Below are 14,099 nucleotides of genomic sequence, written 5' to 3'. Positions count from 1 at the left end.
ATCAATTAAAGTCCTCCTAAACTTTACTATGGGAAGAATTAGGCCTATCAATGCCAGGAACCATGCGTCATTTGTCATGTCATGGTCAGGCTTGTCTGGGTCAAACACGTATACTTGTTCACAGATCTTCAAGCTATGCAGAGCTACTTACTATTTGTTCACCTGTTCATGGGCTTTACAGTGTGTCTATATGTAGCTTGAAGTGGCTTTAACATAGTTTAACAGAAAAGGTTAATCTTTTATTATAAATTATTGGTTCAAATTTCAAGAGTGTGAGAGGCACAAACATAGAAGAAGACTGCTCATGCATGCACACAAATCCTCACACTCCCAGCAAACTGAAAAAGTGTCAGGTTTCATTCCAGCAATTTGGCTTTCAGTTTAAAAATAGAGGGGCAGATTTGACCTCTGTGGAGCATACCCAAATGGTAAGTATCCAGTAAGTCCTCTGAAGGGTCTGAGTGAGTATATGTAGCAATGTTCATAATTCTTCTTACTGCAACAATTTGAACTTATTTACCACTTTGTAAAAATAATGTTTTTGTAATTAAGCACAAGGATACTTGTGCCCTACATAAAGGCTAGGTAGTCAGTGCAGAAATCCTTAACCCATAAATACTGGCATCCACAAGTCAACTATGCAGTTAGATGGGCAGCAAGACGCCAGGACTTCACCGGGGTTGTCAGGTGGGAACTCCCCTTGGCCAGCTTTTTGTTGAGTGAGTCTCATGACACCACCAGAGGGCTGAACAGTGATCTCCAGCATCCCAGAGCCACCCCCACTATGCCAACATGGAGACATTCTCTACCTTGCCTACCCTTCCACATGGTCATCAGAGCCTTAAAGGCACTGCCCCCCTCAACAGACCCAGCTAGTGTGACAATACTGATACTACCTACCAGCATGACTCAGCTGTAATTACAAAAACAGACAACTATACCTGACATTACATGAAATTGTGAGGAACACAGGATAAACTAGAAACCAGACAGAGAAAAGAGGGAAAAGAGAGCTTAGCAAGAGGGCAGGGAAGTATGATACTCACCTCTACTTGAATGGGTTTTAAGGCTCTATTCCTCATTTTCATGAAAAGAAAAGTTTATGAGAAAAGGAATGAACCGATGAGTTGAGGGGTCCTTGTCAACCTTTATTTTCACCCCCAGCAGGCACTTATCTGCTTCCTGTGATATCTTCCTAACCTTCTTTCACAAATTAAATAAAGTATAAAAACTGCTGACCTTGCAATAAACACCTACATTCTGCCACTGCCAAACAAACCCTACCTTTCCGTTCAGCTTCTGCCCATTAATCAGCATGTTGAAGCTTTTTCCTTTTGGAAGATTTTTCCATGGAACAATCAGTTTTATGAAGTAAACTATCCATGGTCACTGAAATTAGTGCAAAATATCTGCTGTGCCACAACAAGTTTTCCTCCCACATCTACCTGCATCTCCAAGTCATTAGCATCCTTTAGCTGGCCTGACTAGTGCCTTCTTTAAATTTCTCCCCCTCATGAACAAACTGAACTGTTGCACTCCCTTCCTGATCACATCCTGCATTCACCTGTTGCCTTCTGCTTTCAATTCTTACTATTAAACTTTTTTAAACCTTGTCATGCCACCACCACGTATACATATAATGCCTTATACAGTGTATCTTATTACATGCTTTTTTGAGTTAAGGGACTACTTTGTTTAACATGAGCACCCACTGCTAGAGCACCTGCACAGTTGAAACATTGTCAGTCTGCCTGATGCTGTCCCCGTTCATGTTTGGAGCCCATGATAAAAGTGGCTGTGTGAGACATTGAAAGCGAAAGTCAATGCCTGGCAGCCTGGGGGCCAAATGCAGTCTTCCATCTCACACAATAGAGCCTCCCATTCAATTTCAAACACTGATAAATTACACATTTAAAGAAAGCATGACTAAATCTACCATGAAAACACAATATAAAACTTAAATGCATCACTAAATGTACTTCAATCAGGAGATACTTAATATGAGTTTAACAGTAATTTATTTTACAAATTTTAATGAAAGAGAAATGTGCAATGTCTTTGGCAATTAGACTCCATTATTATGACTATGTTTACCTAAAGGGGATAGGAGTAAACAGCAGGCATGGGATACCCCCCTTTAGAGCCTAGACACTGATGGTGGTGTTTATGAGGGATGCAGGATCAGATGAGGAGTAGACTTCTGAGAAGCTGGACCAGCAAACCAGTGAGGTGGCTTGGAGGATGAGACTGAGCTAAGCAGGATGAGATCAGCAGAAGACCTACAGTATGTGGATCTGGACTAGATGCTGATAAACTGAATGGAGATGGCTGGGGTGGAGGAGGGTTGCAGCATCTACGCTGAAATGACAGATTTAACTTATGACAGGTGCATGCTGATGGGTCAAATGAGGTTGTGGCAGAATCTGATCAGCTAAGTACTTAGGAGTGTGAACACCCATTATCAGCTTATTACTAGAGAGAGATAATTAACGAGTGGTGACTAATGAACAAGTAGAAACAGTCTGACTGCTTGAACTTCTGCTGAGCTCTATTTGTATAAAATAAAAATGCAAGTAAAATTAATTAAAAGAACAAGTAACTACCATGTTCACTTCATTGAAAAAGCAGATTAAAATTGATTTAGTTTTGTGTTTATCCTATGAAATTAACAAATTATACCTGTATGTTAAATGTTAGTGCACTGTATTCTCTTTCATTAAATTACTAGTAATTACAATGGTTAAAATGAGACTACCTGGCCCTCTTGGTCTGCAGTTTCCCATCCCTGCACTATATACAGTACCGTGCAGAAGTTTTAGGCATGTAGAGCACTAACAGTTCTTCAAAGGTCCTAATGTTCCACAACCCAGGGCAGAAGAGAGGAGGGAGGGTTGCCAGAGTCACTGTTGACACATTTGACATGTACATGTGATGCTCAGCAGCCAAGGTCAAGCTTAACAGCTTTTCTTTTGTCCGGGCCTTTGCACCCCTGGTAGTATGCCCAGCAACCACCAAGTTTTCAGGTGTTTAGAACATACACACAACAACCAGGGGGTTGTGGCAACCCTCCTCCCTGCCCTAACAGTACCCTAGGCTATGTTTAATTGCCACATCTACCCATAACTCTGCCTTAAAGCTGTGTTTTGTTTTGATCAGATTATTTTCCCATGCCCTTGATACTGACATCATCCAGAGCATGACCTGGGTTGTCAATCCTCCTTCCCGCCCAATGGGGCCCTCAGGTAGGCGTACTTACACGCCTTACTTCAGCCTCAAATTTCGGCCCAAACATGCCAAAACTTCTGCACAGTATGGTATATACGCTATACATGCATAATAAGTCGATTCATATATATGTTGATAATGGAACTGAGGAGTGGACCTTTTTCAGAAAGAGTAACACAATGGCCTTCTATGGCAAACTAAACATTAAAAAAACAAGAAGATTCTCTCTTGCTGAAAGTATAAGCACTCAATGAAAAAAAAATCCCCAAATTCAATTATGCCCTTAATATTGGCCCTCGCAAGTCAACCATGCAGACCAAAGGCCAGCACTTCACCAGCATTTTGAGCAGAGGAGGCCTCCTTTCAAGAGGGCTGAGCAGAGTTCCAATATCCCAGCTCACTCCCCACCATGCTAGCACACAGATCTTATTTTCTTGTGCCTTTCCTACCACATGACCACCACAGCCAATACAGCATCAGCATCTTCATAAATAGATAAACATTTCAATATTTGGCTTTAGTTTTTTTATTCATTATTTTTCAGAGGAGAGATTTACTTAAAGGGCAGCACACCCGACTGAAAAGACAGAGGGGCTCACAATTACAAAACAAACATGACAGTAAAGACACTTAGTTACTGCATTAAAACAAAAGCAATGAACATGCCAATAAAGCTGCCAGTATGATGACATGATGAGATGGATACAGCAGGCCAGCTCACAGTTTATCTTAAAAGAATACACCTCAGCTAGTAGATAATATGTCTGACCAATAACATAAAAAGTGACCCAGGCAGTGATCACAAATTCAAAGATTTAAAAACAGGGCCAACCAGGAGTGCCCCATCCTTTCACCCCTGTTGACAACAACAGTGTAACTGGAATAATAACACGACATCCATTCTCAAATTGTGGGGAAGTGAACTTAATTTAAATTAAAAAATGAGGCACCAGGAGAAAACTGTGCAATAACAGCATGAAAAATAATGGAGAATGAAGAGTTATTATGTAAAATCATAGTTTTTGTCATAACATCTTCCTAATGCCATGTTTGGATGGTTACTAGAAACTTTAAAACACTGAAGTTGCAGTATTAGGGAAAAAAAGTTTGTTACTTTAGAAAACTTTAAGCATGACATACATTTGAAAGGTGACTAATTTATCAGGTCAAAAATTCAGTTTATATGTTTAAACTGGTGAGAAAGTTATGTATAGAGGCAGAAAAAAAGCTGACTTTGGACTAATACAGGTTGTTACCAAGTTTCACAGGACCGAGAGTGCATCCAAAGCCGATGTTTAACAAATGCTTCAATGTCTTTGCAGTCAGAAGCCATGATTAAAAAAAAATATACTACAACAAGACACACTCCCAATGTACTGATTAGCAAAGCTGGCTGAAGGCACAGCTAAAAGGCAAAGACAATGTTAAAGCTTTCTTCAACACAAAGGCCCCTACCCAAACTCAACTTAATCCCCATCCAAAGTAGCAGACATAGTTATCCTTCTTTGTTCCTTGATTTAGTAGAACTCTACATTTAGAGGGAGTTTGTTGAGTGCATAATTTTGTAAAGGAGGGATTGATTTTGTTATGATTTCAGTGTTAGTCTTCAGACTTACACTGACCATACTCAAAAGAAAACATAGGCCCTGGTTTCTGAGAATATACTAATACCTGATGCATATGCAAACATTTTCTCATCAAAACTCTATCTTTAAAGTGTTCTGAGACTAACTGGTTAGGTTCACTGAGCTACACCATCAAAGCAGCTTGTGCCGTAATTGCCATAATTATGATCATTTCTTTTTACAGTTACACAGCATGCAGGACAAACAGGCACTGCTGTTAAGTAATCATTATTCTCAAACACACCAGTGAAGTTGAAATAAAGTGGAGAAAAGCAGAGGAGCTGCCTTCAGACTATTAAAAGAAACACACTAAATGTTACATCCGACCCTGGTAGGAGATGTACGTAAAATCTATTTGGTAACAAAATTGAAACTATTATTCAGTATCATAAGAAACATGACAAAATATGTAAAATGTACCGTGGAAAAGCTTATAAAATACAATATGAATAAAATAATATAATAATAATCCTTGGTCCATAAAACTATGTAACTCTTATAACACATTTTTCCCTTACACACAACAGACAAATCAAGTTTTTAATAAAAAACATGATCCTGGTAGAAAGAGAGAACTGTGAAAATAGCTCTAAACCCACAAGTGTATAAAAACACAATTCTGTTGTTTTGACGGTTTGAACAAGATTCATCCATAGGTCCAAGTCTTGGATGTGTAAAGGTCTTCTGATTGGGAGTCTTTGACTTGTCTGTGACCAACCACAAGAGGGAGCTAAAGAGGGGACTGAGTCCATTTCTCATCTCTCTGGAGTCTGGAGCTTTCCCGATGATGACTGCTTTCTCTGTTAAAAACATTTCAGTCTGTGTGCTATTTCATAGGTCCATGACCCTCTTTGGAAAAGTCCATGCACACATTTTCTCTAAGTCATCCAGTGGTCAAAACAAACAAACAACAACAGCACATGTATAGGATAAGTATCACTATGACAGCACTGACATAGTCGACCCTCCTGATGACATGCCTGAGTCACTACTGCTATAAGCCCCTTGGCCGTCACCGAGCCCACCCAAAGAGGATGAAGGTGAGGATGACGATGCTGGTGATGATGAAGAGGTGCTGTGTGACCGCAGGATGGCCCCAGCAGCACTGCAGTGAGGTCTGGGTCCTGGTTCAGGGGTGTAGGTGAAAGTGAGGGCGGTGGAGTAGATGATGCCATCGTTTCTGACCAGTGTGACTGGAACCTGTACTGGCTGTCTCACCCAGCGCCAGCCCTCCCTGAAGGCAGAGATGTCTGGCACCACACACAGAACACTCTCACCACATCTACAAGGACAGACAGATGAGAAATGAATGATTATTCAGATCATTTCACTTTTTGGCATGCACTCTAGTTGCAAAATCGGATCAGTTGATCTGTTCTGATCAGTCAGCAATAATGCTCAATAAATTACTCAAAAAAACTTCTGAATACAATCTGATAAATGATGAAAATGCCCTTAAGTGGATTATCAGTTACCAAAAACACCTAATGAATAAAATGAGATACTAAAAATATAATTTTTAAATTTTATGGAAATTTGGATTTTTAAAAATTTCAGTAGAAAGTTACATGAACATTTCAGTTCCAAAAAATTAGAATTTTCTGGCTATTATTTGTGTTTTCAGGCGTTAAGGGGTTAAATGCATGTTCCATGTTTGTTGTTACTTATGATTTAGACACTTGCTGTAGTTACAGCCAGTGTAAACATATGCAAGGAGAAGAGTGTGTCTATATAGTATGTTTAACATTTTAAAAGCTAACACATAAAAAAACTTGTTTTGTAGGTTATAGCAATTTTTTTCTTCACCGAAAAACTTCTAGTTTTTGTTAAGTTTAGTTTTTGGCACTGGTTTAACGTAGCTGATATAGAAAGCGCCCATATACAGAGGCTACAATCCTCAATGCACTGGTCACAGCTTCAAATGCTGATTCTGGTGCTGTTTGATGTACATAGGGAAGAGTGGGGTCAGATAAACTAATGGGTAAGTTGAACCAACCCCTATGTCTTGGTAACTGTGCATAGATATGCCATGTGACCATGTATTCAGGAAGTATACATCAAACTATCCTGCTGTGTTGGAGAGAAGTTCATACGTTTTTGCCTTTCAAATAAGGCTGGGCGGCTTTTGCCATGCATGATGTATAAAATGACTATACTGTAACCTGACACGCCAGTTGGATTTGTTTCACACATCCATCTGGAAAACCTTCAATAGTAAGCGTTTGGGAAAGGGCAGAGGATTTGAAAAAAACTCGGAGTGTGATTGGTTGAAAGTTCTGTCTGTCACATCTTTGCGGGCCAATCAGAGCAAATGAACACGCGACATAGCGAAGTGCGCGTGCGCAGCTATCGAGGAATAACACGAACCGTGACGATTGTAGACATGTCAGTACACAACTTTTGTCGTTTTTGAAAAGAAAACAACTCACTGCTCTTCTTTGTTCTTCTTTTAACGAAGAAATGCCATCAAGTTCTGATAAAACTTCTAACACTTTAGCAGCATCCACACTAATCTCTTCCACCATAACGGCACTGGCCTCTTGTTGCTGCTTGCTTACATCACGACTTCGTCGCACCTGAAAGTACTGCCCCTTATCGCTGATTGGTCCTGTCACTTTCTAACCGGGCCCAAGCGGTTCAGACAGGAGCTTTGCAAGATAGATTCACCAGTGAGAAATATGGAAACGGGTGTATCCATCTGCTTTGCAAGGTTAATTATATCGTGAACATCAAGTATAAATTATGTGGAAGTTTTGAGCCGTCAGGGTGTATTTCTCGCTGGAGTTCCGTTTCTCACATTGTCCCTGAACGCGTCTCTCACAGCAGAGCGCTCACACCCCCGCCCATCCAGACAACTCTCCTCCTCACATGTGCGTTTTTGTATCAGCAGAGGAGAGAGAAGCATGGAAGAGAGAAGGAAGTAAACAGAGCAGCAAGGCTAGTTAGCGGTGAGCTAGCAGCGTTCAGAGACGGACAACAAGAAACAGCCCTGGATCTGTCATCTGGCTTTGGCTCAGCTTTTGTTTCCGTTTGGCTGTGATATTTGTAATCCACTGCACTAATGCGGAGATAGAAACACTCACCTGTACATGGTATCAGCCTCCACATCTCCAAACCACACTCTGAGGTTAGGAGTGAAGTTCTGTCCAGTCAGCTCCAACATTGCCACATCTCCACCACCATTTAACTTCAAACACACAAAAAGTAACTTTTAAGTCTTCAAAAGTCCCTACATTCTTAGTTAAAAAAAAAAAAAAAAAAAAAAAGGATTTTGGAAGCAGCTGGTAAACCAATTTAGTCATCATTTTTGCAACTATAAAGTATTTGAAGCATATTTTCAAAAGAAAATGTAAGGTTAATAGAAATGATTTACCTGCAGACTTTCAACTACAGGGACAGGTGTGACTGGTGTAGGGACAGGGCCCATACCCTCATAAAAGGTGTATTCTGCCTTGTCAGTGCTAATGATAGTCCAAGATGCCCCGTCATTAATGATCTCCTTGTTAGTCTCTTTGGAGCATGGTGTGGCCTGGGGAAAAACATAAGCATATTTTATTTCAGACTTTTGTATTTGTCAAAAGGAACAAAATATTGAGGGACATCATAGTGTAGAGACCTTTCCAATGACTGAGACAAAGATTACAGTCCTTGCCCTGGAATGCTCATTAAAACAAATGGTTGGTCCTTTCAAGTGTCTGCTTATTCAGCAACAAACCACAGTAGGTAAATGCTGTCAGCAGACAGGTTAATATCCTCTTGTTTAAAAGGTAGAAAAAGCAGCAAACACAACTTTTTTTAAAACATTGAATGAAATAAAATCCCAAAACTATCTTTTAGACACACATAATTTCTGAGAAACAAAGTTTCAATACTCAAATTGATGGACTCAATTTTAACCTGATTGAAATTGAACAAAACAGCAGCAAAATGTTTTTTGTAAATGAACTGAGGTGTATGGGGAACACTGCATGTCACATGCACTTGTGTTTTAATCGCACAAAAGAGTTTGTGAAGGTAAGGAGGATGTCCAAGAAGTTCTGGGTGCCAATGCACATCAAAAACTCCCTACTCCTGATTAAAAGGAAAAAGGAAGAAAATTTGTGAAAATATAACGGAACAAATTTAAGGAAACTCAAATTTCCTGGAGTAACTGATTGCATGCGATGAAATTGGATCTTCCAATACAACCCTTAGACCAGGGGTGTCAAACTCAGTCACAGCAGGGGCCAGATTCCGGATTCAGGACTAACCTGAGGGCCTAACAGGTCACCTTTTTAACCAGAAACTGTCAACCTTATTTCACCAGTAATAAAATATGAAAAAAAAAAAAAAAAAAAAAAAACGTTCGATTTTGGCATTTAAAAAGTAAAAAAGATCAGTTAAAAGGTTCACAATCTGAGAACAGTAAATTTATTAGTTCAGAAATGTCAAAACATGAAATTGAAAAAAAATGTTTTTAGAGGCAAACACATCAGAATTGATTAAAAAGGTCAAAACACCACTTAAAAATTAGAATCTTAAATAAATCTTAAAGCTCAAAATATTATATGAGAAGTCAAAATTATGAGTTGAAATGCCTAAAGTATGAAATTAAAAGTCAAAATCCTAAGTTTGAGTCCTAATTGTGAGATGTTAAATTAAAAATAGGAAATTAAAACAAAAATTAATTTCTTTTCCCACATTCCTGAGTTCTTATCTAAATATTTTTACTCCTTACTTTTTCAGATTTTGTGACTTAATTAGGATATGTTGAATCATCAGGATAAGTTTACATTTTTAAGAGGAAATCTGCAGACCTCATACTGATAGGCCAGTTAGAACAGAAATATGAGGTCATCTTTTTAACTGTTCCAGGGGCCGAATTTGGCCCCCGGGCCTTGAGTTTGACACCTGTGCCTTAGACAAAACCCAAATGCAGTGGTGTGATAATGCAGAAGGGGAGTATGTTAAAAAAGAAAGGTACTGAAAAATTTTTGTTTAACAGAATTGTTTTACAGCATTAGTCTTGTTTTTTAATAGCCACCTCTCATATTTGTGGTGAGCAGTTGAATAACAAGTGCTCTGTGTGGACACACCTTAAAGCATACTGAAAACAGTTCAATATCTGATAGCTCACTCTGAGTGCAGTTGGAAGCCTGAGGTGGTTTAGGATGCCTCCATAAGGACTGGACTGGTTGTGTGGACACAGTGAGTACCAGCAAACATTAAAGACCACCCCACCAACTGACATGAACTGTGGTGTTGTGCTAGTAAACAAAAAGCAATGCTTCATTCATGTCTGTCCCACCTCCTTCAAAGCAATGGGAACTGTGGCTCTTTTTAGAATTTTTTTTTTTTTTGCTTAGCTCAGCAAAAAGCGCAGATCATTCAGTTCCCGAACAGCTCTTTATGTGCAATATTTTTAAAACAAGAACAAAAATGGGAAAACTTCCTCGCAACTGGTCTACTTGAAATGCCATTTTAATTTGTTCAGTATACCACAAGATTTTATTGCAAAATCAAGGTGTCCTATGGAAGCACTTTTACAACAACATGAGGGAGTAAAGCTGTTAAAGAGGCACTTCGTGGCTAATTCATTCTTATCAACAGCCGCAACATTGCACAAAGTCTGTAGGGATACAAAGCCACAGTAATAACGCCACGGTGTATATGGGCTTTTAATGCATAGTATTAACAGTAGTAGTATAACCCATAATATGGTTCGGGCATTTGGATACTAAAGTGCATACACTTAGTATCCACATGCCCAAAACACACCATTACTGCCTTGAACAAACAACCTCAAAGAGAGAGCTTTTAACTCGTGTGTGTGTGTGTGGGTGTGTGTGTGTGTGTGTGTTAAATGCAGACCTGGAATTGTATGATCCTTTCCTGCGAGAGACAGAGATACATTCTTTCTGTATCTTTCAGGTAGAAGCAACACTTGTGAAGCTGTGACACTGGGTCATCTGCATCCAATAATGCAGCCTGCTTATCCACTTTGCGAATGATCTAAGGAATTGAAGCAAACAGCAACCATTAATACACATCAACAAATAATTACCAGTTGGAAACACCCTGACATGCACATGTGAGTAGATGAACATAGGAATATGTGTACCAGTCTAGGCAGGGCCATGCCAGTAACAGAGCAGACCAGTTTGACGGTTTGGCCATAGTGAATGTAGCCATCTCTAACAGCAAACTCCTCTCCTTCAGACTCCTCATCATCCACTTAAGAAGGGCACAGAGCACAAAAATCATGTAAATGTTAACAGCTGGAACATGGTGCATGTTCCTTTCTGCAGGTACAGAACTGAAAAGGGAAACCAATAGAAATGTCACATGGGATTTGATCAAATGGGGCAAAAAGAAACTCAGATGAAGACTATGAGACTTACACAGGTGAATGTAAAAGGCTCCCCACTGTTGGGAGCTTGCAAGAAAGTTTCCACCCTCCACATGAAGATACCTGGTACTAACCGTCTGAGAACGCAGACGGTTGAACAATGCCACCTTGGTGCCTGAAGCTATACACACTGGCAAGAGAGGCAGAAAGACAGAGTGAGCGAGAGTTACAGAGGATCTTTGTATCAGCTGGCATGTTATTGAGTGCTGACACTTCCTGCAACTCACAATCTGCATTTTTCAAGGACTGTTTCTTTTTGGAGGGCTTGGAGATGACCTTGATCCTCTTGCTAAGGAAGACTCCTATGTTTGCGCTGTTTCCGTACAACATCTTCACAGACAGCATGAAGTGTTTCCTTTTGTCTGAGTCACTGATATACAGTGTCTTAGCAGTGCAGAAGTGCTAACGCAGGGAGAAAGACGCAAGTTAGGTGGTTTTCTATGAGCTTTTGTTCTTGACTGTACCCCTTTCACTTCCCTCTAGACTCTAATGAGAACATTTTCAATCGAGGCATGGTGCAATGAAAAGTAAGGCTTTGCAGTGGCAAACAGAGGATATGGTCTAACTGCAAAGCAAAGCATTTATGTTGTGGTTACTTTGTGTGGTTCGTAGGTGGTGAATCAGAGCAAGAAACAAGCTTGTTGTTTACTGCTGGGGGAGTGTTTAAGATAACCATAACATGAAGTGAAATTGAAGTTAACCCCTCCAGCACAATGTTAACATGAATGCATATTTACCTTCCCCTCTAGATTGAGTTGCTGCATCTCCTGATCACTGTTGCCTATCCCAATAAATGCACATGGCTGAGCCTCCTGCTCAGTACAACCCTCCTTCTCCATATTCTCTAGCTTCTTTTGCCAGCCACTGCCCATCAGATACACACATGGTGGCGGGCAGAAAAACCTGAAATGCACAAGCAGAAGTAAAGCAACGCTTATTTTGGACAAAATTCTAGACAGAAACTTAAAGTTATTATTCTTCGCGGCCCAATACAAACCTTTTCTCATTGCCATATGACTTCTGTGCAACTTTTGCATGTAATATGAGAACTGTTTGATCATCCTTCCCCTTTAAATAATTCCTCATAGCCTCCCTGAAATAAGGGAAAACAGATTTCAACAATTATTTCAACAATTACAGCATAGTGCAAACTTCTTTAAGCTTCCTGTGATTTTGAAGTTTCAGATTTTGAAAAGGGAAAATGAGCATTATTTGTTTCTACCTTGTCAAACGCTGAGGCTGTGGTCTCTCACCAAACTTTCTGCAAAACAAAAACATCAGGGTGCAAGGTGTTTACGCGTGGTCTAAGTGCTGGGGAAAGGTAATGGAGATAAACCAGCGAGCTTGACTGACAGGGGGTTTATTAAAACTGTGCCAAAGTGCACAGTGAGAGACATCACATGGACTGTATGCAGGTGCAACAGTACAACCATACTTTTCAGGCAAAACAGCGAAGAAGAGTCTTGTCACTATTTTAGACTGTTTCCAGACAACTGTACATAACATTATGAGCTCTACAGTAAAGTGGCACAGTAAGTAAAGCCGTGATAACTCTCTGGGCAACTTTTTAGAGAGAAATATATAATTAAACCATAAAGGGAACGCTAACAGTGATGTTGAGCTTACCTAGCAGTACTTCACTATAACTTCATAACTGCTTTAACGTTTTAATAACGACTGCAAAAATATCCGTCTAACAATTTGAACCTTGCTAAACATAAACTTCATGAAGAGGACAAAAAGGTTCCGTCGAAACTGTGAAATGATAATAGAAAAGTTTCTAAAACAGTTTAAAAAGAGATAATAACGCACAACAACTCAACTATCTGGAGTGAATCCTTACAAGTTACTACGAGGAATCGTTATGCACAACTTAGCCCACACCAATACCCAAAACAGCACTTTAAGGAGTAACAAATAAAAGAGTACGAATTGTCCAAAACATCACTCACACGCTTTAACTCCTATCAGTTTTTCCCAAGAAACAAACTTTCAAAAGTAACTTTTAGCTTTAAATTTCAGTACTTACCCCGTAACAACGGGCGCCATCTTCCAAATAACTCTCCCCCCTCAAAAAAAAAAAAAAAAAAAAAAAAAAAAATCCAACAATCGCGAGATCCCCCCACCTCCTCAAGTCCCCTCAGCACAGCCAACGGCATAACAGGAGAATCAGACTGGAAGGGAAAGCTGGGAGAAAAAGAGGGGGAGGTGTGACGGGCCAAAGAGGTGAGAAGAGGGGGAGGGGGCGGCGACGGGCAGAGGGGCAGACGCCAAAACAACAGGCGTGGGAAAGTTACAAAGTCGCGCGAGATCGGGAAAACTCTCACAATAAACATGAACGCAAACGGTGCAGCAATACCGCGAGATTAAGACTTAACCCTCACGACTTGCCTTTTTTTCGCCAGGCACCCTCACTGTAACTCGATTCCCACGCCTTATTGAGCAATAAAGCCATGCATGTCTCGCAACATAGAAATCTGGAAACACAGCATGAGGGTGATGCAATGTTAACTGTCAAACTGGAAATAAATATTCTTGCATTAATTCTTTATAAAAACAGAAAATACTCGTTTACAGTTTTGGCTTCTGTTAAATAGGCCATAACTGTTGGCCAACATAATTTAAATCATAGTTATAAAAAAGAAATCTTATTATTTTTATTGATTATAATGATAATAACAAGAACAACAACATGCTTGTTGTTTGTCTTTTGGTGTTATTGCTGAAATAGCATTAACTTGATGTTTGTTTTTACTTGATCAGTGTAACTGAAATTTGTATGTTAAAGGGGACCAATAACAATATAACAATAAAAGAGCAATGATGTGTAATGGTACGTTTTATTACATTCATTCATTCTC

The 14,099-nt window shown here is 39.7% G+C and overlaps 1 protein-coding gene across 1 annotated transcript; it reads right to left on the bottom strand.

Annotated features, from left to right (window-relative positions):
- Positions 1–3,742: 3,742 nt before the first annotated feature.
- LOC121509022 (recombining binding protein suppressor of hairless-like) lies at positions 3,743–13,300 on the bottom strand. The gene is made up of 11 exons (XM_041786210.1): positions 13,268–13,300; positions 12,461–12,499; positions 12,236–12,331; positions 11,976–12,141; positions 11,466–11,640; positions 11,231–11,368; positions 10,951–11,063; positions 10,701–10,841; positions 8,224–8,379; positions 7,934–8,037; positions 3,743–6,132 (listed from the first exon to the last, which is right to left on the bottom strand). The coding sequence occupies exons 1-11, from the start codon at positions 13,285–13,287 to the stop codon at positions 5,790–5,792; spliced, it is 1,491 nt and encodes a 496-aa protein (XP_041642144.1). The 5' UTR covers positions 13,288–13,300; the 3' UTR covers positions 3,743–5,789.
- Between the last annotated feature and the right edge of the window lie 799 nt (positions 13,301–14,099).

The sequence above is a fragment of the Cheilinus undulatus genome, linkage group 4 (assembly GCF_018320785.1).
Source record: "Cheilinus undulatus linkage group 4, ASM1832078v1, whole genome shotgun sequence".
NCBI lineage: Eukaryota > Metazoa > Chordata > Actinopteri > Labriformes > Labridae > Cheilinus > Cheilinus undulatus.
This window is presented reverse-complemented; position numbering and strand designations above follow the sequence as displayed.

Coding starts and splice junctions, on each gene's coding strand:
- LOC121509022 (XM_041786210.1), bottom strand. CDS start 13,287: ATGGCGCCCGTTGTTACGGG. Junction 12,142..12,235: donor TCATATGGCAATGAGAAAAG/GTTTGTATTGGG, acceptor TGTGCATTTCAG/GTTTTTCTGCCCGCCACCAT. Junction 8,038..8,223: donor CTGTAGTTGAAAGTCTGCAG/GTAAATCATTTC, acceptor GTGTGTTTGAAG/TTAAATGGTGGTGGAGATGT.